This window comes from Pogona vitticeps, chromosome 3 (genome assembly GCF_051106095.1).
Source record: "Pogona vitticeps strain Pit_001003342236 chromosome 3, PviZW2.1, whole genome shotgun sequence".
Lineage (NCBI taxonomy): Eukaryota > Metazoa > Chordata > Lepidosauria > Squamata > Agamidae > Pogona > Pogona vitticeps.
In genome coordinates this window covers 172,209,546-172,237,403 of record NC_135785.1, presented here as the reverse complement: position 1 = coordinate 172,237,403, position 27,858 = coordinate 172,209,546, and the positions used below count along the sequence as shown (strand labels likewise).

Here is a 27,858-nt window from a genome sequence, read left to right as displayed (position 1 = left end):
CACACACAAACTGTTAGTACCAGACAAATGTCACAAGCAAGTGAAAGTGAGAAAGGAAAAGGATAAAGTTGTGAATGATTGTTAGACTTCGTAAACAACACCATTGACAAAATCTAAAAGCCATAATAAGGCAATATTTTCATTAGGACCAGCTAAAGTATGGAAGTTTAAGAAAAAGGGGTTTTTTAGTTATAGAATCATAGAATCATAGAACAGTGAAGTTGGAAGGGGCCTATGACAGTCCAACTCTCTGCCTGATGCAGGAATACAAATCAAAGGATATCTGCCAGGTGCTTGTCTAACTTTCCCTTAAATGTTGGAGCCCTCACCACCACTTGAGGTAATTGGTTCCACTGTCTTACCACTCTAACCGTTAAGATGTTTTTCCTGATATTCAACCAAAATCTGCCTTCCTATAACTTGAGCCCATTGTTGCATGTCCTACACTCTGGTATGATTGAGAAGAAATCCTGCCCCTCCTCTGTATGACAGCCTTTCGAGTATTTGAAAAGTGTTATCATATCAAGAGAACATTTATTTAAATTTAATATTATGCAGAGTTCTGGATAGCTGAGATTCTTGTGTGCTACTCAAAACAAATGCATTTACCTTAAGTGGCTTTTAAAGAGATAAAATTTGCTGCTGGAATGCCTAGCTTCCCATTAGCAATCTGCTAAGCATTTAACTCTGAGGAGAAATATTACTGTTATTATAATTATCAATCTCCATTGGAATATACTGTGCTTACTAAGAATGAAGAATACAGTACTAGCTTTTGGGTTCCTGGCTCAATTGGTTTTAAAGAGAAAACCAACTAACCCCATAGCACAGTTTTGCTCACTCTTCGAAAAACACCAGTCTGCTTTTTTTCCCCTAGTATGTCACTGCTTTGCCTGCCATACTGCAATACTTTGTTAACATCACAACAAGCCAAAATCTTCCGACATCTCATTGTGAATGATCTAGGAGACTGATCTCGCTCAGGGCCACATGTGGGGTTAGTTCTGCTATGTTACAAGCTGTCTTTGTGCTTGGGCCCCTTGGGAAGAAGCCAGCTGCTTTTTTTTTTTTTTTTTTTTGGCCTCTTGCCCCTGCTACTTTTCCTGTTTCTATGGAGAGTGGGTCAATGATGGAATATGGTAGTGTCAGCTCTAGGTCAGACAAGTTTGTAGAAATCGGTATTTTGAGGATGCAGACAAATAGCTTGATCAAGGTATCTCTCAAAAACAAGAAAGGTCTTAGAGTGCAGTACATAAGCAAAGAAAACAGACCAAGGTCACTTGCAGGATTTCAAAGTATATACAGGACCCTTCAGAAGGACTCTGTTGAGCAGGACCTCTCCAGCAGGAGACATAATACTGTTAGATGTTTCAGGATTCTTGTGGGGAGCATAAGCTTACTCTACAAAAAAGGAGGCAATGGTGGAGCATAACTGGGGTTCACTTTTACTATAAACTGGCCCAAACAAGCAAACCTATGGGATTGAATGATGATTCATAGACTCGCAGGCTTAAAATACATTTAGGTGTCATGACGAATTACGTTAAAGCAAGAATGATTCTGCCTGAAATCTAACTGTAGAAATGTAGTGGAATTATGTTTTACAGCTACCTTGAATTCTTTCAACAGAAAAAGCTGCTTAGACAATCTAATGGACGAAGATGAAAAAGACAGGGCAAAGAGGTAAGCATCTAGCTTCTTAAGAACTTAAGTGTTCTGCTTAACAAAATGATTCCTCTGCCTTATCTGTGCAATCAAAATAGAGAAGGAAAAAGAAGAAGCCATCTTGTGTCCTTTTAAGGAGAAAGGTGGGGTAAAATATTTTAAATAAATAAATGACATAAGAACAAAAATGACCTGTGCAGTTTGAATAACAGCTGAGTCTTAAGCACTATTCTGTGGCATTCTTTTTTAAATGATGGAGGTGGCATCTATAGCCCATGCTGTATCAGAGAATGGTCTCCAGGAACAACGTTGGTCTGTGCATATAAATCCCTGGATTGCAGATATACATTAATGCTTTGCAGGAGAGAATAGCAGGAAGAATGGTAATATGGCTGCCAAATCATTATAAGGCAATACTGTTCTTCAATCTAAATGCTGGACTATGGTGGCTAAACTACCTGACTTCATAGCATTTTTCCATGAAAGAAAGAAAGAAAGAAAGAAAGAAAGAAAGAAAGAAAGAAAGAAAGAAAGAAAGAAAGAAAGAAAGAAAGAAAGAAAGAAAGAAAGAAAGAGAGCAGCACTCATCACTTGAGGGAAAGAACTCTTGCATCATGCCAGGTCTTAGCATTTGATTCTGATGTGAAAAACAACCTTCTCACACAATCAGAAATAATCATAAATGACTGCAATTTTTGGTATCTATTAATACTTTCCTGTTGTTCCTAGGGCTTCACGTAACAAGTCTGAAAAGAAGAGGCGTGACCAGTTTAACATTCTCATCAAGGAACTCAGCTCGATGCTTCCAGGAAACACTCGCAAAATGGACAAAACAACAGTTCTGGAGAAAGTGATTAGCTTTCTTCAGAAACACAATGGTAACAAAATATAACGACCACTCCTGCTATTCATATACCATCAGCTTACGTATTTTTTCTCTGGGTAGTTAATGGTCAGTCTTGCTCAAGTAATTTTTTTCATGGTGACAGAAACAAGCTTGCTCTGTAATGTAGTAGCTTTTTAAAAGATTTGTCTCCAGCAGCTTGGAGATGCTGCCAACTATGGGGGCAACAAATTGCAGTATATAGACTCCTGTGAAATCTGTAAGATCTGCTGTCATTTTTACTGTATCTAGATAAGAAAGGACTGCCATGGGCAACTACTCTGTTGAATGAATATAATGAGAGTAGCAGTGTTGCTTGGATGACAGCATACTGAACTAGTTGTGATTAAGATTTGTGCCCAACAAGAATAATGAAAGATGTCTATGGGAACAGAATGGTAGTCTTGATCAAGCTGAACTGAAGTTTGATTCAGATTTAGTCTTACTTAGGGTGCAACTCCACAACAAGGCAAATGCAAATTTACTTGTATTCATTTGCTGTGAAATCACAGTGGAGAACTCAGGTTTCCCCAGGTCTCTGCATTAACAGAGACAAAGAGAAAGCCTTGTTTGCAACTTGTTTGCACTTCTGTTTATACCTCACCAGGTGGCACTGTTAAAAGGGAACTGTCTAATAAGTTATAAACACAGCTTCCTCATCTCATTTGGTGAGAGCTGTTAAAAAGAGAGAGAGGCTTTGCTCACCCATGGTGTTTAAAAGGGGGGGGGGAGCAGAAAAATCTTGCCAATGAACTTTGCTGCCATTCCCTGAATGTGTTTTAGCTCTCTCCCCTTTGTTAAAAAGGGAGAGAGAGGCTTTGCTCACCCTTAACTGTGAGTTTTTTAAAATGAAAAAATCTTGCCAATGGGCTTTGCTCATAATTCCTGAGTTTGTGCTGATGCATAAGAAACATAAGAAGAACACTGCTGGATCAGGCCCATCTAGTCCAGCTCCCTGTATCTCACAGTGGCCCCACCAGATTCTTCTGGGAGCATATGAGACAATTAGACACCTTTCTCCTGATATCCATCTCCTGCATCTGGCATTTTGAGGTACCTTCCTTATAAGCCTGGACATTGTAAATCCCCATCATGACTTCTAACCTGCGATGGACTTTTCCTCCAGAAATCTGTCCAATCCTCTTTTAAAGGCATCTAGGCCAGAAGCCATCACCACATCCTGTGGCAAAGAGTTCCACATACTAACATCACACTGGGTAAATAAATGTTTTCTTTGGTCTGTTCTCACTCTCCCAACACTCAATTTGACTGGATGTCCCCTGGTTCTAGTATTGTGTGAGAGGGAAAAGAGCTTCCCTCTATCCACTTTATCCAGCCCCTGTGTAATTTTATATGCCTCAATCATGTCCCCCCCTCAGGTGCCTTTTCTCTAAAGAGCCCCAAATGCTATAGCCTTTCCTCATAAGGGAGGTGCCCGAGCCCAGTCATCATTTTAGTTGCTCTCTTCTGCACCTTTTCCAGTTCCACTACGGTTTTTTTTGAGATTTTTCTGCATTGGTTCCAGCAATCACACATCTGAACCGATGTGAGTGGATAAAAATAATAATAAATAGAAGCCACAATGGCAGAGGGGGAAAACTATGGCTTTGGGAAGGTGACTCTGAGCTGATTCACATTTTCCTTTGCATCATGTACACAGTGGGGGGGGGGAGTGCAAATCAGTTTACTCAAAACCGGCACTATTTCCAGCATGTTCTTCTAGTATAGTTGCACTGTCAGAGAGGTTTCTCTAAATCCACTGTGGCTTAGTGTAGTCACAATTAACTACACCAGATTCTATTGATTGTAATGAGTTTGTACTAACTGTAGATCCAACATTTTATCATCAGGGGGTGTTCTTTTTTTTTTGGCACATTGCATGTTCTTATTCATATGTTGGGATGATTGTTGAGCAGATCTGCAATGTTAAAAATAGTAAGATATAGTAGGAAGAGGAGGAGGAGGGTTATGCTATTTTAAAATATTTGTTCAGTTCATTGAACACATTTTAACAAAAATTTCCATTTACTAGGTACAATTCACAGAGCTGCTGTTACATAGGACGAATAATTGTCTGTTTTTTATGTTATCATAAATGATTAAATATTTTCTATTTCATTCCCACATCTTGTCCGTTTCAGATGTAATCAGTCTTATTGCATGTGATACATGGGAGCCCTGGGACGAAGGAGGAACTTTTAAATTACAGAACTAAAGGTTATACATTCATCTCACGGGGAGGTTTTTGGTGATTCAGCTGTTCCTCCAGTTGTCTTTCTGCTCTGACTACTTACACAAAATAAGATTGATTACATGTTAGTTGGACAAGCCACAGAACAGAATTAGGAATACCGTCATTACTTAAAACCATTTGGTCAAATAAAGCTTGCAGCAGTGATGTTACTACCCCTCTTCAGAAAGAAGTTATGCAACAAGATTTTGGCCAATGACTTTTAAAATCAAAGTTTAATTTTTTTTATGAATTAGGGATAACAACTTAGTTTATTATTAATTATTTTGAAACTCTGTGCAGAAGAGAATAAGGGTCTCTCTGATCTGTTAAATGCAAGCAAAGTAAAAAGAGTGATATATGAATTTCGTCTTAACATTGCACATGGTGGAAGTTCACAGGCAGTTCTTTTATTTTTCAGGAGATGAAAAAGGTTACAAATTAATCATTGTCTCACTTCTGTATTGTTCGACTCAAAAAACTGTCAAGCCATATAGAACTTCTACAGAAGTCATATTCTGCTTATCAGAGGGGGGAACCCTACAATTTTTCTCATCTGAGTTGTACATCAGTTACCGGTAGAGGTATAACATTATATCTGTACCTGTTTAGAATTCTCAGCGCAGGCAGAAATCTGTGATACTCAGCAGGAGTGGAAACCTTCCTTTCTCAGCAATGAAGAATTTACCCAGTTGATGTTGGAGGTGAGAAATGCTGTTTTTCACAACAGTGTGAATGTGTGGTTTCCTCCGAAGTAAAACTGTGGCTGGGGGCGGCAAGCTAGATAATTTTAATGGAGAAAATTTTGAGCTCCATTAATTTTTTATAGGATATAAAACCACTGGTCTTTTCCATGTAATAATCTTGATCCATTCATCATGCCCAGTACATAAAATGAAGAATTGGAACACAGTCAGGAAGCAAACACAGATTGTCAGGATTACAAAGTTATGCTTGAAATGCTTAAAAATTCAGGTGGGAACTTATCATAAAACAGATGTACAACTCAAAGCGTTAATAGTTTAATGACAACAATGGAACTCCTAAACTTGGAAAAATGTGCTTAATTCTTATTGATCTAAAATGTGCTTCATATTTTAATCCAAAGTTGCATTGAAATGTTGCAAAATTGTTAATGTATCATCAAGATAACCTTTCTGAGTACATTTCCAAAGTACCTACACATTAGACTGGGTAATTATAATCACTGTTCTAACAATAAATAGTTGTCATGTTTTAATATCTAAATGTTGAATGATGTCTTGTTAAATGTACAGTAGGCGTTTAGAGTATGTTCCTTTGTATTACCTGCCATTAATAGCATGCTTATTCTGTAACTGTTTAATTGCCTTTCTAGAAATTATTTAGTTTGACTGTTTTTCAGCTGTTATCCTACTTTGTTATTTTACAATACATCATAGGAGCCTTCAGAAAGTATTCAACTTTTGTTGTGTGGGTGTAGTGCAGAGTAGAAGCAAACTGATAAAACTTAATTTTCCATTCTGGTGTTACATGTGTTTTGATAAAACTGAGGTAAATTGAATTGCCCTTAATTTAAAATTAGGCGGCATACTTTATTTGCCCCCACCCCCCCAGCAGCTATGTTTCCTCTATGCTTACAGCTTCATGATACTGGCTTGTTTCCTATTGCTCAGCGTAGTAAGTTGCACTAGAGTAGGTCCACTAAATCAGTAGCGTATGTAAGCAATCCCCCTAAAGGGTGTTCCACTAGGTGAAGGAGCCACTCTAGTTCCTGTTTTCCACCACCCTTTGAACTCAGGCTGGGTGAAAACCCGGAGGGTGTGTGAATTACATAGCAACTATGGGCCAACTTCTCACCTAGATTTTCACCTGTCTCCCTTACCTGAGACAGAAATTCTCCTGATTGCGTACTTTGTACCTAGTGCACCCTGCAGTCTCTAGATGGGAGCAGTGGTGGTGACAACCACAGCAACTTCTTCAGCTAAATCTCTTGCTACCACCATGCTTTCTCAACTGTGGCTGCATAGCTAGCTAAGAGAAGGGATGTTTGGGATTCAGCAGCAGGCGGAGGAAAGAAGGACCTACCAGAAGGGGGATCACAATGGATAGAAGGAGGGATGTCCTTGAGCAAACGTGAAGCTAACCAAAATGAAACGAAATATTCATGCCTTCAAAGGAGGGCAAAATAGCTTGCAAAGGCATGGGCTTGGACTAAGAGGAGCTTTTCATCATGTAGATGGCAAGTAAAACACTGATTTCAGTAATAACTGGTAAGGTACCATTTGGGGAACAGATAACTCTTGTCTGAAGAGCCACCAGCAGCAAGGCTGAAACAATAGTCCTGTGTAATCTTGTTCTGATTTGAATGGAAGAGTATTTCTAAAACTCAAGATTCCACATTTCTTGTAATTAGAAACTTTTTTTTCTAAGCTATAGTTGAGTAATCAATCACACTCATATTTCCCTTGTTCTGTTTCCATCAGGCATTAGATGGGTTTGTTATAGCTGTTACTACAGATGGAAGTATCGTGTATGTTTCTGACAGTATTACCCCTCTTCTTGGACATTTACCAGTGAGTAGTTCTTCTGCATTCATTTTGCAGTATAGATATGCTCTGCTTATTGCTGTCCATGAGGATCTCTAGATATGGTCACAGGCTCTAAGGCAGTTTTTCACATAGTGGAGTCATCCAAATCTGTAAGAACTTTGCTGGGAAATGATAAGTACCAAAGAAGCGGATGCTTTTGGCAGATGCCAAAAACAAGAAAAGGGGCTTCTGTGGTTATAAGACTAGAAAAAGGACAAAGAACGTGTAGGCTAGGAATGTGCCATTGGGACTGCAAATAAATGTTGGCCCTCCAAATGTTGGCTGACTTCTAATCCTTCAGTCCTAGCAACTATGGCAAGTAATTAGGGATCATGGGAATTATGCTCTAACCATATAGGGAGGACCACAGCTTCCTGTATCTGCCCGAGTTAACTTTCTATCAATATTTCAAAATTAATGAGCCCTAGAGATGGGCACATGCCGTTGTACAGTGTGGTTCGGTGGATCAGGCCCACAGGTGTTGTGCAGTCACCCTGGATTCCACACAATACCTCCTCCCCTGGTCACCCACTTAGAAGATGAGGTGGGGCACCTGCGGGAGGAGGCAGGGCGTACAACCTATAAGTGCCCTTGTCTAGTGAACACATGTATGTAAAACTACAAATCTGCATACACATGTCCACACTGAAAATTAAGCATTGTTTTAGCTTGAAAGTTTTTTCTTAAAAATTGCAGTGTGATTGGTTTATTTTTAAAGATATGGGAATAACTGTTCTTTTGTCTTTTCATCATGAACAATGTTTTTTTTTCATTTACAGTCTGATGTTATGGACCAGAATTTGTTAGATTTCCTTCCAGAACAAGAACACTCAGATATTTATAAAATCTTATCATCTCATATGCTTCTGATGGATACTGTGTCATCAGATTACTTAAAATGTGAGTGTTACTATCTGTTTTTTTAGAAACCACTTTTGATTTGATAAATACAAAACTGTATAGAACAATGAAATTCTGAACAAACGTGGAAGCCAGAGCCCAGGAACAATCAGCCACACACAAGGACATCTGTGACAGCATGAGAATGGAGCTTCTGTATGTTATTTTACTGTGTTCACTGAACAAAAGAAAAAAGAACATAGAAGGCTCAGATTTTTTTTCTCTTGTCTGCACAGGGTATCTTTATAAATGTTTTGCCTGTAAGTATGTCACATATTTTTTTCACATTGAAGGAAGTTTCATGTACAGTGGTGCCTCGCAAGACGGGCACTCTGTTTAATGACGAATCTGCATTACGACGAGGTTTTTGCGATCACAAAAGCAATCGCAAAATGATGTTTTGAATGGGGGAATTTCGCTGCGCGATGATTGGTTCCCTGTTTCGGGTTTTCAAAATGGCTGCCGGGTGCTCAAAATGGCTCCCCGCTGTGTTTAGGAGCCATTTTTCGCTGCACAGGCACCCGAAAATGGCCACCCCTATGGAGGATCTTTGCTGGACGGTGAGTTCTTAGCCGATTGGAACGCATTAACCAGGTTTTAATGCATTTCAATGGCTTTTTTATTTTCTCTGGAACGAATTAATGTCGTAATGCGAGGCACCACTGTATTATTTTTCACTTTCAGGGTAATGGAAATCAGTCCATATGGAACATTTTGTTGCCTACATTTTTAAAATTATATCGAAAAAATTCTACATTAAAATGGATCTGTTTGCATCTTCATTAACAATGCATTCTTGCAGCCTGAAAAATTAGTGAGAGTTCATATTACAGTTGAAGATTACATACACTTTTGTAAAGAGAATTGACCGCAAATTATATTTCACTCCTTTCCAGAGTGCAGGTCTCGATACTCTGAGGAAGCACAAGTTTATTGTGATTTTTTTAAAGAATTAATTTTCTGATCACCAAACAGCTACATTATAGGGCAGGTATGGAAAAGAGAAGAGGGATTAGCATTTAATAGCTGGATTACATTTTAAAATGTATTCTATAAATGAGCATTTTAAATAAAGAATAGTTTTTTTTTTTAAATGAAAAGAACTGACAAAAGGTGGGAAATGTGAGGTTGACTTGTGCATTTCATTGCTTTTCGTTTTATATATATCTTAACCATGTGTGATTTATTTCATGGAATGATACTGGATAGTTGGACAAAAGCTAAACTCAATTCTTAGCTTTAAGTATGCATGAGGAGTACCTATTTATAGGTCTCAGCAGCCTAGTTTCATGCAAAATTTCAACCAGCAAGATATGGCTCTTTATGGCAACACTGAACCGACAGAGTTCTTCTGTTTGTTTTAATATGATTTCCGTTTATTTAAATTCCAAAAAATATTTAGTTCTATATTTGTTAAAATTCCAGCTGATGATGATTTGGAATTTTACTGTCATCTTCTGAGAGGAAGTTTGAATCCCAAAGACATTCCAACATATGAATACATAAAATTTGTCGGGAACTTTCTGTCTTACAGTCATGGTAAGTAGAAGCCATTAAACGAATGCAACTAGTGAGTGAGTGCACGAGAACTGTTATTACTCCAAGAAGGCAGGTCTGTATAGAATAGAGATGGGGGTATTTGTATAAAAATATGAATATCCCCCCACAGATGGAGATAACAAGTGTCTGGCCCCATGGGGCCGGATGGTCCACTCATGATTATGCCACCGCCGTGAAGCCTTTCAATGGCTCTGGAGATTTTGCTTGGCGAGCCACTCTTCGACCTAGCAGAGAGGCTTGTCATCCTGCCTCCTTCCAGGAGTGGCGATCCAATCGCATTCTCCAGAGCCATTGGAAGGCTCTGTGGTAGTCGCAGCAGTGGCGGACTCATGAGTGGACCATGGGGCCAGATCCTTGTTCTCTCCACCTGTGGGGGGATATTCGTGTTCATATACGAATTCCCCCATCTCTAATATAGCATTTGGATGGAATTGTGGAGACATTTAACACAACAGTCTCAAACAAAATAACAATAAGCAATTACTTTGTAGATATCCAGTGTGGTATAGTGGGTACAGCAATGGATTAGGGCTGAGGAGACATGGGTCTAAATTTCTGCTCAGCTGTGGAAACCTCCTGAGGGGTGGCACTGATAAAGCCACTTGTTAAGTATCTCTAAAGTATAATCTCTTTTTTAAGATTATTACAAATCTGACCTGATAGGACATAAAACACACAATCATGCATGAACACATGCATGCACATGTGTGTGTGTGTGTGCGCGCGCACAGACACACACACACACACACACAGAGAGTTGACTGAAATACTAAGCATATTAACCAGGGAATAAGTCCCACTGAACTTAGTGGGGCTTATTTTTGAATAAATCTAGTTACAGCTAGATTATGAGGCTACAGTTTAAAGCACCCTGAGAACATTTCAAAACATTCTTTTGCAGGGTTTTGGGTTTTTTTTAAAATATGTGTGCGAGAGGGTGTGTGTCTTTATGCACAGTACTAAGTTTGGAAAAATTACTTTCCTGAGCCAGCACAACCCCTTCTTCAATCCAGAATTCTATAGTTTGGGGGGGGGGGTTGTAGTCTACCAGATTTTTTCAGATCTGGGAAAATCAATTTATTGTAGTTATATAATATTATATTATTATGTAGAAATAGCATTTTGGCCCTATGAAAATGCAGCTGTTCCTGCAGTAAGTATGTTAGTTGCTGCTGTAATTGTGTGGAATGTGGTCCTGACCCAACCAGATAGGCGGGATATAAATAAAATAAATAAAATAAATAAAATGTGATTTACGCAACTGCCACAGGCATTGATTTCCTGTCTTACAATTAGTGATGAGTAGTGCCACTTCCTTGTGCTGTACCCTGGACCATTTTTATTGTTCTTAATTTTTTTTTTTATTCTTTGGTTGCTGCATCGTTATATTACACACAGGGACAGGCATCCAAATTTCTTTTCACATAGTAGATAGCAGAAAAGCTACATCCATGGCAATGCCTAATCATTTCATAGTCTTTAGTTTTAAGGTTTTCTTTTCAGATTTTTCTGGAAATGCTTTACTTTCTTTTGAGCTGCAGTGCACAGGCTGTTTTAATCATGTTGGTGTGCTTAAAAAGCAATCAGCCAATACTAGCACATCTTATAAAAGAAATATTCTTTTGGGACAAGAATATATAATGAAAAAAATATTGGGCAGAGATGGGAAAACTGTGACCTTCCAGATGTTAGTAGTATGTAACCCCCATCTGTTCTAATGAATGTGGCCAGTGTTCATGGGTGCTGGAAGATGGAGGACAATAATGTCCTAAAGCATCTCCAGCAGGTCAGTGGCCTGCCCTTCACATACATGTGCCTTACATTGACAGAGGGTGCAACATGGAACACAGTGTGTTCTTGAAACTGCAGACTGGGTAGTAATACTGATGGTTGAAATTAAGGTATCTTTCAGGAAAGAGTGCTTGTTACTGAGTGTCTCACTGGAGAACCACTGAAAAGCCTCCTAAGGAAACCTGGGGTTCCCTGAAACAGAGTTATAAACCCACTACAGTATAGAACACCATTTATGTAAGTAGGTTTGATTTAGCTGAAACTTGAATCCAGAAAAAATGTAAGCCTACAAGACTGATTCAATACAGCTAATCTGTTCTGAATGCTTCCATTGTTGTACAGCTGGAGTAAATGAAATTTACTGTTTGATTTTTTTTTAAGTTTTTACATTTATCATCTTGAAGGCCATTGGGAGCAGATCAAATTTTTAGTTATTTCTCTATCTTGTTGTTTAGTTGTTAAGTTGTGTCCGACTCTTTGTGACCCCATGGACCAGAGCACGCCAGGCCCTCCAGTCTTTCACTGCCTCCCGGAGTTTGGTCAAATTCATGTTGGTAGCTTCAATGACACTGTCCAGCCATCTCGTCCTCTGCTGTCCCCTTCTCCTCTTGCCCTCACACTTTCCCAACATCAGGGGCTTTTCCAGGAAGTCTTCTCTTGTCATGAGATGGCCAAAGTATTGGAGCCTCAGTTTCAGCATCTGTCCTTCCAGTGAGCACTCAGGGTTGAATTTCTTCAAAATGGATAGGTTTGTTCTCCTTGCAGTCTAGGGAACTCTCAAGAGTCTCCTCCAGCACCACAATTGAAAAGCATGAATTCTTTGGCAGTCAGCCTTCTTTATGGTCCAGCTCTCACTTCCATACATCACTCCTGGAAAAACCATAGCTTTGACTATGCAGACTTTTGTCAGCAAGGTGACAAAAGTCTGCTTTTTAATATGCTGTCTAGGCTTGTCATCGCTTTCCTCCCAAGAAGCAGGTGTCTTTTAATTTTGTGGCTGCTGTCACCATCTGCAGTGATCATGGAGCCCAAGAAAGTAAAATCTGTCACTGCCTCCATATCTTCCCCTTCTATTTGCCAGGAGGTGATGGGACCAGTGGCCATGATCTTAGTTTTTTTAATGTTGAGCTTCAGACCATTTTTTGCACTCTCCTCTTTCACCCTCATTAAAAGGTTCTTTAATTCCTCCTCACTTCCTGCCATCAGAGTGGTATCATCTGCATATCTGAGGTTGTTGATATTTCTTCCCGCAATCTTAATTCCGGTTTGGGATTCCTCCAGTCCGACCTTTCACATGATGTATTCTGCATATGAGTTAATATACAGCCTTGTCGTACTCCTTTCCCAATTTTGAACCAATCAGTTGTTCCATATCCAGTTCTAACTGTTGCTTCCTGTCCCACATATAGATTTCTCAGGAGATTTTTCTGTCTTGGTGACATGTAATTGAGAACACACCACTATTATTTATTTCATTTCTAGGCTGCCTTTCTCCTGGTGAGGGGACCCAAGGTGGATATGGGTCTAAATCTTGCCATTGGTTTCAATATGTGCATTTCTATATTTTTATTCCTCATGTGGTGCCTTATTTCCAGAGTAAAGAGTAGGGTTACATTCTAGTTCTCTGTGTGCTGTGTTTTCATACAAAAGAACTTTCTTATGGATGGATAACTAGTAGAACCTTTATAGAAAAAAAAGCTGCAATGCAACTATGTAAAGCTGAAACATCCAATTAGCTTCATACTTCCCATATTTTCTTTCAGGTGTTTGCCTGAATTAACATTAGGAACTAGTGTTTCAAAGCATACTGAACCAGATAGGCAATGTCCTGCAATTAAAAACAAAACAAAAACACCTTACTGCACTTGTTAAAAAAACACAGTTCCATATTACAGAATACTTCATTAACCTCACATGTGTTATATCTTGTGAGGAAAAAAATATATAAATTATATAATTATAAAATGTGTTTGGTGCTTCGTTTCACATGGCAGGATTTATTGATATTAAAAATGAACTTATTTTTATGCCCCCAGTCTAAAAACTTTCTTCATGTATGATAGTACATTGTTTGTGAGAGTACCAGACTAATCCTGTACACTTGTACCAGAAGTACGTATGACTCACTGAGTTCAGTGGGGAGATTGGTTGTAGGACTCCAACCTAAGGCAGTATTCTTAAGGGAAAGAGCATCATTGTTACAGGTGAAAACCAACAGAAGGGCAGTAAGCTCCCACTTCCCACCCCAAACCAGATTCTACAGAGTAAGCTAAGGTGTGGCATTACATTCATAATTTTCTGAAGGTAAGGTCCAACACAGGACTTTTGCCGGTAGAATAGAGGCATCCAGTGGAAGCTGGTTGGGGGTGATCTCGCTTTTCCACTGCAGTTCCCCATGCACACCAAAAACCTGCTGCAGAGCCCTGGGGAACTCTTTTGACCTGGTTTTTAGCCACTCCTGGAGAAGGGGAAGGGAGTGACATTCTGTTACACTGGTTTAGTATTATGTAGTGCAGTGAAATGTGGCAGCATTTCCAAATACGGATCATGTTCAACAACTGTGCCCCAGAAAGATTTCCAGGTGGAAAAGCAGAAGTGAAAATGGAGTGCTGACCCCTGCTTGCTGCTTTCAGCCTTCTCCCTCCAGTGCCTCCCCAAACTCAGCTTCTTTCTACCCACTTAGACTCCAAGATCACAAGTAAGCCTGGCTAGGAAAAAAAAGTGTCTGTGGAGTTTGGAATATGCTTTCACCTGCTGTTTGTCATTTGGAGTCATCCTATAAGCCCCCCCCCCTTTTTGTTAGTTGTCAGCAATGCACATTTGAAACATTGGGCCGAATCCGATTGCTTAGCACCATAAATTGCACTAGAGTAGGCCCATTGAATCAATGGAGGTTTGCTGAATCAATTTTCCACTAATTAATTGGGTCTACTCCAGTAATTTCTTTCGATTTAAATGAGTCTAAGCTAACTGTGACTTACTATGCTAAAGTCAGTAACAGGTACAGTAGGTCTGTTTGAATCAATGGAACTTAACAAAGGAATTGACTCACCCAGTCCCCATTGATCCAATGGGCTTGCTCTAGTCTGATTTAGTACACAGGTAACAGAATTTTGGCCGGTGTGTCATTTACTATCTTTTCTGGCTGTGCCTTAAGTTGTGAATTTATTTCTAATGCAGATAATTTAAGTTTGAAATAAATCTGTACAAGATGTATACCTACATAACGAGAAAAGCATGTTCAGACATACCTCTGAGGTGTATCTAGTATTAGTGCATTTCATGTGTATGAAATAGTCAGTGGGAGTAAATATGCTAAGAGGCACTCTTTGTCTTGTAATTTTCTTATCCAGTGCCTATATCCTCTTATAATGGCTTTGATGGTGCTGTTCCAAGAGGTTACAGAACACCACTAGGAAAACAAGTCTGCTTTGTTGCTACTGTTCGGCTGGCAACGCCTCAGTTTTTAAAGGCAAGTGTGTATGTCTTAGAGTCTGTTAAGTCTTAGCAATAATATTAGCTCTTCTAGTGAGTGTCTCCCCACTTCCAACCATGTCTGAGGCAAGGGGTAGGTGAAGTCTGTTCATAGAAAAAAACAAGGGCTTTCCAGTATACCTGGTCCTGTAACTTAGTTTTGGGGTGATATAAAGATCTGCAGCGAGGTGCACCTAGAGGCCTTGTGAGTGAATGTGGGCCATTTTCCAAGTTACTCTTTAGGGACACCTTCCCAGGTAGTCAAGCTGCAGATGATGTTAGCAGTATCTTTCTGAAACTGGCTCTTTCCATGTATACATCAGCTGGATTGTCATCCAATCAATTTGGTATTTATCCAATATATTTGTAAGTGTATGGAAGGAAACAGGAATGCTCTGTAGTTTAATGGAATAAATGGGCTGTTGCATATTGCATACTAGACCCAATGGCACCTCCTCACAAAAGCCTTTCCATGGAACATAAGCAACTAGGGTTCAAGCAGAAAAGGTATCTCACCTTGAAATTGTGGCTGACACAATCTCCACCTCAGTTTGTGAACCATGGACAGCAACTTCTGTTGCAGTTGTGATATTTAGGAGTGCTTTCTAAAGCCTGTATCCAATTGTTAGTCCCAAACAGAGTAAACCCGTTAAACCAATAGCTGAAATCCTGTTGTTTAGTATAGTAAATCGTATTAGAGTAGGACCATTGAATCAATGGGGATTTAATGAGTCAGCTCTGCTGTAAGTTCCATTGATTCAAATAGGCCTAGTCTAGTTGTAACTTACTTTGACATAGTAAGTTGCAACTAAAGTAGATTCTTTTAATTCAATTAAATGTATAAGAGTTGATTCATCAAATCCCCACTGATTCAGTGAGCGTACTCTAGTTGTGACTTACTGCTGGATTTCAGTCATAGTGCAGTTGCATCCAGCTCTGAGCAGGAAGCTTGACTAGATTATCTCCATAGATTTGCTACACTAAGCAACAAGATTTCAGCCCTTGGATCTTTCATAAAGGTTGACTTAACAAGTTCCAGCTGATTCCGTGGAATTACTTGAGATTAACAATTAGATTTAGGCCAATGGAATTATAATTGCTGTGATTAGCTTCTATCTTTCTGCCCTTACCTGACAGATCTAGAAACTTCCAACATAACTTATGTCAATTTCTGTGTTAGGTAAATTCTTTTAATTTCAGCTGAATGTATGGAGTTTGCTTAATAGTAAGAGTTGATTTGCTAGGTATTGCTCTAGCATGTGTAACATGTCCAATAGTTCCGTGTGACTGTTAAAACATAAACTGTATCCCTTATTACCAACAGCTGTATAATTTTATGTAAGTAATAAGTATTATGTAAAGAATACAAACAATGTTTAATCTTTTACGGTGGCTATAAACTGTTATTTCATCTTCCAAAATAATACACTGCACATCAGTTGAAACTAATAAATCAAATGGAATTGATATGCAGGTAAAATGGAGGTAACGGTACTGCTTGAACTAAAAGAATTTAATTCTAATACAGGAAATGTGCATAGTGGAAGAACCTTTAGAGGAATTTACTTCAAGACACAGTCTGGAATGGAAATTTTTGTTTCTGGATCACAGGTTGGTGAAGAGAATAATATGCTCAGTGGTTTGTCTAACTGTTTGCTGCTGTTATGAAACAAGTTTTGGCAAACTGATTCGGTGGTGGTCATTATTGTTGCTCTTCTCAAATCCAAGATGTATTTGTCAACATTCATTTTCATAAATATTAAGGATATACAAATTCTGTAAGCTACCTAGACACATTATTTTGGATACAAGTGCTTCTTCCACTGTCACTGCAGAAGTTTGGAAGTGTTTGGTTCATTCTTTGAACTGTAGTTTGCCATGCGTCTCTGATATGTACTGTGGCTGAGGAATCAGATAATCTCCAAATCATAATTTGAAAAGCTTTCAACTAGCCATAGCTAAGACTTACAAAGGGAAAGAACAGCCCAAGCTTTTGTACTGCCTGAAGTGAGAAGTGAAGTACCACCACCACACAACATATGGGAGGTCACTGTGCCTACACATTGCTCACGCTTGTGGCAACAGAGGTGCCAACAACCCTGCTGTACCAGATTGGAAAGGGAGGTGTCTAACCCCTCCCCAAAAAAGGATAAGGGGCTGAGTTGCCATAGGATAAAGGGCAGGGAAGGGAGAAGAGACAGCATGACTATAGTAATTTATGTGCTGGTTTTACTGTGGAGCTGCCCTTGAAGATAACATGGATGCTGCAGTAAGTGCTAGAAGCAATACTTTTCTGAGGCCATATGGCCCTGAAGATTTACACTGATTGCTAATATGCTACACGAGTTCAAAGTGTAGCATATTAACCTATAAAACACTAAATGACTTGGTACTTGGATATTTGAGGGAGTAGCTGACTCTTCCTATGCATAACTGCTTTAACCTAGTGCACATTGAGTGCCATTTTAAAGTGAAGTAAGGTTTCAGTCAAGCAGGAGAAGCCTTCATTTTCTGCAGGGCTTGTTCGTCTGGTGAGTGGCTGGATGGCAGCAGAACCTGAAATTATGATAGGCTGGCACCAGCTCCCAAGGAGATCAAAATTAGCAATTCTGAGGAGACACTTCCTTTGTTCCCCTAACTTCCTAACTTACATCTAAAACTAGTTGATGATTATTTTGATATTAAAAAAAATAAGGTCTGAATTCTAGGCTCTTCTTCAAAGTCCTCTTGACCTCAGGTTGTCTTTGAAGTGACCCCAACCAGAAGATAGGGAAGAGGCTGTCTCCAGGGGTTGAAAGCTATTCCCATGCCCCCAGAGGCACACAGAAAAGTCCAGAGGATGAAATTCATTTTTCTGGTTCCCCTAAACCCTTACATGTTTATTCTTATAAGCATGTACCTACGTCTACTGAAGGAGGTGGAGGGAAATAGTTATGGGGATTTTTGGTGATTCAAAATAGAGAAATAGCAAGGGGGGGGAATTGTTTAGTACTTTTGCTAAATTGACTCTTTGCTCTAAATTACTAGTTCTGTAAAAATAAAAATAAAGAAAAGCTCAGAGCTGTTTTATATCTGCTGACGTGTCAGCCCCTGAAGCAAGTGAAGCACCACTACAGCTCTAACAGGGAAGCTGTTCCTGTTCTTTCACAGGAACAATCTGTACACCATCTTAATGACATAATGGATGTGTCTGCTCAGGGCATGAGACCTCCCAGTGGAATCAACTGCACAAGACTGACCCCTTGCAGCTTGTTCCTGTGAAGCCCTGAGGATTCTTTTAATCTTGCTTGCATCTTTTCTCTTTGCAAAAAAGGGATACCAGGGTTCTTCATAGAATACCTCATTACAGGAAGGGAACATGGGTAAATGGAAAGGAGCTGCCCAGTACCGTGCCTGGCAGCAGCTCCCAGGAGCTTCAGACAAATGTCTTTTCCCCAGCCCTGTAATATAAGGATGCCAGGGCTTGAACCCATGCAAACCGTGTGTTGTGCTGGGCTAGGTAAAGGTAAAGGTTCCCCTTGACAATTTTTGTCCAGTTGTGTTCGACTCTAGGGGGCGGTGCTCATCCCCATTTCCAAGCCATAGAGCCAGCGTTTTGTCCGAAGACAATCTTCCGTGGTCACATGGCCAGTGCGACTTAGACATGGAATGCTGTTACCTTCCCACCGAGGTGGTGCCTATTAATCTACTCGCATTTGCATGCTTTCGAACCGCTAGGTTGGCGGGAGCTGGGACAAGCAATGGGCGTTCGTCGTGTGGATTCGATCTTACGACTGCTTGGTCTTCTGACCTTGCAGCACAGGCTTCTGCGGTTTAGCCCACAGCGCCACCACGTTCCTACTGTGCTGGGCTACATGACCAAATACCAGAAAAATTAGCTAACATCATTCAGATTATAGTACGCAATATAGAGAGAAATTACGAAGCCAAACTGGGTGGTACTAGACACACTTGCAAGGGCTAAAGTAAATGGCAGTAGCAGAGCCAGGTCTATGAACATGAATCTATACCAGTGTATTGGTTTGGTTTGTCAGAAAAGAAACATCTGATACTCTTTCCACTTACTGTCATTTACAGTTTTTAAGGGTGCAACTACATAGCAGAAAAAATGCAAAGCAATCCACTGTGAACGCATGCTTAGGAAGTTGGGTTTCCCTGGGTGAATTTACTTTAACAGATCACACAGCAGGGAAAGCAGAGGAAATTGCCAATTTGCTTTTGTTAGAACTTTCTTAATTTGGTTCTATTGAAATTGTCCAGATTTGCAGGTGGCAGGGTGACAGTAGAGCTAACTTAACAAGTTGCAAACAAGGGCACCAATGCTGGCATCAAGCTTTTACAAATAAATAAATACATACATACATAAATACATAAATAAATGTTTTGGAGACAAATAGGTGCTTGGTTGGGGGAACTGTCACATCCAGAAGTGCCCCTTTACTTCCTCTCCCCCCCCCACACACACACCTAAAACTAGGAAGTTGGGAGAGCCAGCTACTGGTTGCAAATTCAATTGATTCAAGTAGTCATGTCATCTGAACTGATGCAAATGCGTTCAATTCTTAAAAAAAAAGAAGCCCCAGTGGCAGAGGGGGAAAGTATGGATTGGAGAGGAGACGGGCGTCTGGATTGATTCTGTTGACTTGTACATCATATAGTTAGTGGAAAGTAATGCAAACCAGACCATCCCAATCCCAGAGCATTTTCCACATTATTTATTAATATAGTCACATCCTAAGAGTTGTCTTGCTGTGGCATGACCACCTGAAAACGTCCTTCCTCTCACCCGCACCAGGCCACTATAGCAGTGCTCTGTGCAACTATATGCTGTTGCTCTACCACATTGCCTTTCATCTTAAGTCTTGTAGCTCAGTTAACGGGAAGGGGGGACAACAAAAACTCCTCTAAAACAGATTGTTTACTTCTTCTGTGAAGCATATTTCACGGCCTGCCCATTCTTCTCACAGCTACTAACAAAATCATCAGCCCTGTCACTCTGTAAAGTTAACTGCTTTATTTTTCACCTTTTGTTCTTTCCTTCTGGTTTCTCTCATTTCTTTTAAGATGTGCGAACACAAACACACACACACACACACAAAGAAACAGGTAAGCTATACTGGGAAGGTGCACAAGAGACTTTCTTTCTGCTCACTCTTAGTTTTTTGATTGTTAAAGAGTTAAATTTCAAGCCTGTTGAAAGGGGATGGGGGAGCAACTGAAGTCTCATACACTGCTGGTGTTATTTTTAATTGCCTAATAAGATTATTGGTGTTTTATCTTGATACAGAGCACCACCAATCATAGGATATTTGCCTTTTGAAGTGCTGGGTACTTCTGGATATGATTACTATCACATAGATGACCTACAGCTCTTGGCACGGTGCCATGAACATTGTAAGTATTGGAGAGATGTTGGCAAGTCTTTGGGTCCAAGTTTTTGGGTCTGAGTCCCAAGCCTTGAGTCCAAAACCTGAGTCATTTGCCCATCCCACTGGGGCAAATGACTTGAGACTTGGACTCAGGACTCTGATCTAAAGACTCAGACTAAGCATGCACCGCCCAGCTGATAGGCTGGTGCCTACACAGAGGCAGTGTGCATGGAAGGAATGTTGGGTGGGCACATGCACATGCGCAGAGATAGGTCAATGTCCCATCTCAGAGCAGGCTCCTGCCTGTGCGCATGCACCAGCCTGTCAGCTGGGTGGTGGGTGCATGGGCAGAGGCAGCAGCTGGCCCCTGGAAGGGAAATCTGGCCTGCGGTTTCTGAGGATAGTGGCAATGATGGTGACAGGAGCAGGAGCAGGTAGGGAGGCCCGTGCCTAATAGAGACTTGACAACACAGCGCAGAAAAATGGGTCCAAGTTGTGAGTCGAGTCTCAGTCTTCCCCAAAAATGACCAGTGCGACAAGTCAGACTCAACAGCGAGTCGCAACTTGCAAGTCCCCGTCCCTGGAGTATTGTATTCTCCATTACCATGGAGATTCGGTGGAATGTTTGTTTCTCTGAGTAATAGCAAAAATAGGAGGAAAAATTCTGCTGTGAAGTGGTAATATTAGTAAATCTGTCAGTGAATCCGAACCATCTTTAATGAAGATTTACATAATTTTTGTCACCCAAATGTCTATATTATTGAATTTTTAAAATGCTATTCCAAAGTAGTTAATTGAAGCTATCTACTTTTGTCATTCAGGCTAATTGCAGCTACATTCTGATTTATTGCCTAGCTGTTAAATGGATATGAAGTCTCAGAGACAAAGCTTTCAAAGTCATGTATACATTTCATGGTATTTGAGTTTTGCATAATGTAAAGTTGAAGCACGGAATTAATATAAACTCAAACCACATTGCTTGACCATTAATAATGGTTGTGTTCTTCAGAAGGATGGTGTTGATTAAAATGTATTTTGACCTTTCAAGAATACAAGAAAAGCCTGATCTGTGAGGCCATGACTGAGTGATGGAACCTGGGATAAAACAAGCCCATATATCCTTAACACATTTCATCACCTGTGTGGTGCTGACGCTGTCAATGCAATTTCAAAGGTTTTAGATCTTTTGGAGCAGATAATTCCCCTTTGTTATTCGGTATATTTGTTTCATTTGCTTCTGTAATACTAAGGAAATTAAAGGCACACTTCTGTACTAGGAATTAAATAAACAATGGCCTTCAGATGTCCTGCCAAGTATTTGCAGCAACCAGTGTTCCTCTCATTTTATTGCCCTACTCCAGATGAGGAACTCATGCTGGTGATGGAGGTGCACAAGTAAACATTATGATGGTCAACTGCTTCCTGGTGTGCTTGATGAATATGCCTAATATCTTCTGTGATATGAAGCCATTAGTCACATGCAAACAAACCACAGCTATGGCTTGAGATCCTTGTATGTTTATACCACTGAATGGAATGTACGCTTCTCCACATTCAGAAAGGGAAGTCTTGTTCCCTTAGAGAAATTTAGAGGTCATTAGGAAACCTACAAGAATAATGTTTAAAGATGTTTGTCATCTGAAAAAAAAAACACTTGCATTTTTCTTCCCACAAATAGTGATGCAGTTTGGCAAAGGGAAGTCTTGCTGCTATCGGTTTCTGACCAAAGGACAGCAGTGGATCTGGCTGCAAACACATTACTATATCACCTACCACCAGTGGAACTCCAAGCCTGAATTCATCGTATGTACCCACACAGTAGTGAGGTATGAGGAAATTAAATAACATTGCTGATCTGCCAACCATTGGGGTCTGCAGTGCAAAACATGAATAAACAGTGATGCCTCGCAAAACGAATGCCTTGCACAATGAAAAACTCGCAAGACGAAAGTGTTTTGCGATTTTTTTTGGTGACTCGCAAGACACATTTTTCTATGGCCATGCTTCGCAAGACGAATAGGAACACATTAATTAGATTTCAATGCATTCCTATGGGAAACCGCGCTTCGCAAGATGAAATTTTCACAATATGAAATGACTCACGGAATGAATTATTTTCATCTTGCGAGATATCACTGTACAGAACTACAGCCATAGTTTCCTGTTTGGTTAGGTGGCTCCTTTTATATTACAACCATCTTCTAGCAAATATTGGATTAAGCCACTCATTGTTTATTTTAATTAAATCCAACATTCTACTACAAACTAGGAAGTAAATTGCACCGGACTGCTCCACAAGTGGTCCAAAATGCAGTATATTTCCTCCTGTGATCACACCGTCTGTAATGTCTTTGCATGTGTGAAAGTGTTTGTTTGTTTATTGATTTTAGGTGATTGTCATTGCAGAGTGCCCATGGAGACAGCAGTGTTCTCCAACTAGTTTTCAAATGTTACTATGACTTTACGTCCGTTTATTCTTTGACATAGAGACTGGCCTCTGCCCTGTATGAAATGTTGTGAGACATTACTGGCAAGATATGATATACTTAGGATACGCCCCAAATTTCTCTCCTTTGTTCAAGAATGGTGCATTCATGTGCCAGTGTTTTAAGTGATGAGAAGGTGATTTGTGGTCTCATTTTCTTCACTTTGGTAGGATATAACCTGAGCTATAACTTTATATTAACCCAAACATTGGCTTCCCCCCTTCTTTTGGAAATACAACAGTGGAAATACACAAGTGTATAAATTCCTGATCCTAAATTTTTCTTTTCCCATTCTTCCCAGCCCTCTGATTCCAACTACACATAGCTCTAAGCCAAACTCGTCTCTGTTACCTTGTTTAGATAAGGACTTCTCCCCAACTGTACCTCTAGATTTATTTATGCTTCGGTGTGCCTGTCACCACCCACTGACTGTCCAGTGACCCTTAACAACCCCTGTTAAGACGATCACCATGCTGGTACTGTGGTGATTCCAGCCAGTCTGACTAGCTAGAATGATTGGCAGATGGGTGTAGAATATTGAGAGCAGGGCTGGATACTGATTGGTTGTTGTGTCTGAAATGTGATGAGAAGTGGCAGTTAGGCAGAGGGAGTTAGTGAGAGATTCCATCCTGAGGTAATAAGGAAAAGGCAGTCTTAGAGAGAGTGTGTTGTGTAGAGTCTGTGGAATTAGTTGATCTGGAGCTTTTGGATATAGGAGAGTAGTTTATAGGAAAGTGTGTTTTAAACTATAGAGGAATATATACCGTATTCTATACTGTATCTCATAAATCACCCTTCCCTTCCTTTTATATCTGTGAAGATTCTCATCCAGATGAGGTTATCTGGAAGTTGAGTCATGGCAACTGGGCTTCTTTCTTATTGCTTTGAAACGTTTTGCTACTCATCCAAGTAGTTTCTTCAGTCTGAGGAGAACCGGTAGGAGATCCGTGATATATCCTCCACTAACAAGCCTATTCAGACCAGGGGAAAGTGAAACCAGTGCGGAAGATATATCAAGGATCTCCTACCAACTCTTCTCAGACTGAAGAAGCTACTCGGATGAGTAGCAAAACGTTTCAACCCAACAAGAAAGAAGTCCAGTTGTCATGACTCAACGTCCAGATTTCCTTCCTTTTGTTTACCTGTATTTCTCAAATAAATCCCTTTTTATTTGCTCCTGAGTAAAGCTCTCCTTGTTATTTATTTTTAAGTGTAACTAAGTAAAGATATTTAGCAGCACAGAAATAGTGACAGTTGCACCCAAATCAAGCAGGCTATGCAGTACCAGAAGAAAAAGGCAGTGTTTTCACTAAAAGGGTTTCACCCAACAACCAAATCAAATATAAATACCAGCTGGAGCAAAGAGGCTGTGGCTGGGAGACACAATAAAAAGGGCAACTGCAAATGCTTTGGAAAGATTTGGGGGTACTTGTTCATGGACTAACACATAACCTAACAACAGTAAGAAAGAGGTGGCTAAGTTTAGGTGGAGGTGCCTAGGACTACTTGGAAAGTGTGTAACGCACTAGTGTGACAGCAATGAGGAGATGTGGGAGGTACCTGTTGCTATTCTGTTAAATTTCAGACATACACAACTCCCATGTGTACTAGTGTCTGTACACTGAAACTATACTCCATGCATTTACAGTTCACAAAAGATTATGCCAGATAAATCATATTTGTCTTTCAAATGCCACCAGCTTCTTTGTTGCTTTTACTTCAGTAAACTAAATTTCCTCTCCGGATTTTTTTAAAAGCAAAAATAGTTAATTTAATTTGAAAGTGATGTATATATAAACTATGATTTTGCACACATTGGCTATAATAGGAAATATCTATTTGGTTGGTATACAGACTGATTACATTGACTGCATTGATTATCCAGAAGTGTACATTTGTCTTGATTTTTAAAGATACATTCTAAAAATCATAGGACTAAATGTAATATTAGTCCCAACTAGAGAAGACCCAATTTAATGAATTGGACTTGTTAGTCACAAGTAGAGATGGGTACAAATTCCTGAACCAGCAGTTCTTGCCAGTCCATTTTTCAGCCGAAGGTGTTTGGCGGTACCTGGATGAGGTAGAGTAGGGAAGTTGGGGTGATGCCTCTGATTGGGCACTTGCCAGAGTTGGTGGGGCTGGGAACCGCTAGAACACCTGTTTGGCTGAGAAATTGACTGGCATGAATTGTTTTTTCAGCAATTCATGCCCATCTCTAGTCACAAGCCACGTGCATTCCATTTATTTCAAATTCCATTGTTGCTTTAGTTGGGATTTACAGTTGGATTTAGCTCATATACAGTGGTGCCTCGCTTAACGAGCGCACCGTACAACGACGAAATCGCATAGCGATCCCTTTTTTGGGATCGCTAATGCGATCGCTCAATGTTTTTTGATAGGGCAAAATCAGCCCGACGACCAGCTGTTCAGCGGCCAAAATGGCTGGCGGAAGCCCGGAAATGGCCCAAAATGGCCGCGCGCAGCGTTTTCGCGCCCTCGTTAAGTGAGGGGAGGGCGCGAAAATGGCTGCCAGCCATTAAGAAGCATCGCTGAACGGTGAGTATTCGGCCCATTTGGAACGCATTAAACCATGTTTAATGCGTTCCAATGGAATTCCCTGCCCCGTTCAACGATGCTTCAGCATAGCGAAGGTTAATCCGGAACGGATTAACCTCGCTATGCGAGGCACCACTGTATATATATATATATATATATATAGTAAAATTAGTATTTTATTACAAATATAGATCAGAATTCTATTGGTGTTAATGTAAGGTTTGCATAACTTGCTGCAGCCAATTGTAGCTAATTGACAAGGTGTAGAGGCACTTCTTGTTTACTTACTTCATCACATGCTTGATTATGCAACCTATATCTACCACAACAATTCATCAGTAAGCCATAATTAGCCACAATACATTACACAAACTTGTGTGAACACCAGTAAAACTCCAGCTATTAAATCTGTACTAGAATGCTAACTGGACTCTAAAGGAAAGTACTGAGATTAAAATCCTGTCCAGCTGAGAGGCAGAATATAATGTGCAACATTATATTCTGTTTTTATTATGTGCACTTGGGATGTGGACATACAGACAACAAAGGGTCTGTAGCATGTGCACCCATGGCATACGACTGCAAGCACGCAATTTGTATGCTGTAATCTTTTATAAGTACATATAGTTTCAGCCATTTCTGTGAAATTTAGCTATAATCGTATATGTATTTATTTGAAATAAAATGTCTTTTTCTTTTGCTAACACAACGATAATGAATAGAAGCTAACCATAAAGTACAATCAATTGCATTACTATACACTTTAAAATTACTTGGTCTGTTGATTTTAGTTGCACAGCAGTTTGAGGGATAGATAAACCGAGTTACACAGAACCATGAAAATACAGAATTGTAAAACTGGAAGGTACCCCAAGAAGCATTAAGTCCATCCCCTTATCAAAGCTGGAAATCCACAGCTATTCCACAGCAGGAAGTCGTCATCTTATAATAGCACTTTCAGAATAGTAGAATGGTGGTGTTCTCCATGGAAAATGATAATGTTTAATCAGTTATGCAGATGTTCGAGTGGAAAGGCAACAGAATTTGATACTGGAAGACACACCTTCAGAGATCATCTCTTCCGTGCTAAAGGTAGGCTAGTTCTGTTTTAATTGGCACATACATTAGGAACCACAAAGTATACACATAATGTCTTCTCTCTCTCTCTCTCTCTCTTTTCTTTTCTTATTCTATCCCATCTTGGTACTTCTTTCTTAAATTAATTGTCTTAATTAATATTGCAATTGTATTTTTATGATTCTATATTTTTATATTGATTTATTTTATGTTGTAAGCCGCCCCAAGTAGACATGGTCTAGAGGGGCGGGGTATAAATAAATAAATAAATAAATAAATAAATAAATAAATAAATAAATAAATAAATAAATAAATAAATAAATAAATAAATAAAAATATGGTTCCATGAGAAATTAGTCTTTACATGGCATATCCCATTTCTTAAGATGTGGTTAGAGAGACATTACTATTATGCTTTTCAGAACAGATTTTAAGAAATGATGGATATAGTGGAACTGTGGCTTGTGAAGGAAAAAACAGACATTGAGCGAAATCCTGTTGTGTAATTACGACTACAATAGCACTGAGGTGGAAGTACTATCCATGAAGCACTTCCACTGGTGCATTGTGCAACTGGCCACACTGGGGACATGTGTTGAATTGCACAACTGAACAGTGCAATTCTTTGTTGCCAGGTGTAATGCCCAGCACATTTACATGGGTATAACTTTTCAGACAGGATTTTCCTACTGTGTTCTATGATATAGTAAATTTTGTAATTCCTCCAAAGCAAGGCTAATTTTTAGTTGTTGCCTTTGAAAATTAAAAGTGATTTTCATTTCAAATCAGAACTGTCTTTCCAATCACTTCCAATTTCATGTGGAGGGGATTGATTCAATTCCTGAGAGTCCTGGAGCCAGAAAATTGATTACTAGATGTTATGTATGCTGGAAGCCGCCTAGAGTGGTCATCTGACCAGATAGGCGGGGTATAGATAGACAGATAGATAGACGATAGATAGATAGATCAATAAATAAATTCACAGAGCTTGCCCATTCCTGCTATAAAATAAAGGGAGAAGAGGTAGCTAGCAGTGGTTTCTTCAGCTACAGTCCTAAAAACTCTTCAGAAGAGTTAATATATCCAGTTAGTGGGATTTTGCATCTAATACTGTCCCGTGTACATGGTTGCATATCTGGATTATATGCAATTTCTTCCCCTCTCAGTCTGTTAATATTCTCTTCTAAAAGTTGCTACAACTAGAAAAATGCACAATCCTTACAAGTGAGTTTTGAAGAGCCAGTTAAGTTAGGCAACAGAAAAGCAAACTCTGCCTGCATTCTTGGTTGTCCCA

At 39.7% G+C, this 27,858-nt stretch overlaps 1 protein-coding gene across 3 annotated transcripts in view; it reads left to right on the top strand.

Moving 5' to 3' along the window:
* Positions 1 to 27,858, top strand: part of NPAS2 (neuronal PAS domain protein 2) — a 77,526-nt gene that overhangs the window by 29,833 nt on the left and 19,835 nt on the right. For all 3 annotated transcript variants that reach the window (XM_078390304.1, XM_072994492.2, XM_020805625.3), the window contains exons 2-12: positions 1,630 to 1,683; positions 2,395 to 2,543; positions 5,391 to 5,482; positions 7,244 to 7,333; positions 8,128 to 8,248; positions 9,674 to 9,787; positions 14,953 to 15,071; positions 16,602 to 16,684; positions 20,361 to 20,467; positions 22,121 to 22,268; positions 26,498 to 26,579. In XM_078390304.1, coding sequence (XP_078246430.1) covers positions 1,630 to 1,683; positions 2,395 to 2,543; positions 5,391 to 5,482; positions 7,244 to 7,333; positions 8,128 to 8,248; positions 9,674 to 9,787; positions 14,953 to 15,071; positions 16,602 to 16,684; positions 20,361 to 20,467; positions 22,121 to 22,268; positions 26,498 to 26,579 — 1,159 coding nt within the window. The remainder of the gene's footprint in view (positions 1 to 1,629; positions 1,684 to 2,394; positions 2,544 to 5,390; positions 5,483 to 7,243; positions 7,334 to 8,127; positions 8,249 to 9,673; positions 9,788 to 14,952; positions 15,072 to 16,601; positions 16,685 to 20,360; positions 20,468 to 22,120; positions 22,269 to 26,497; positions 26,580 to 27,858) is intronic.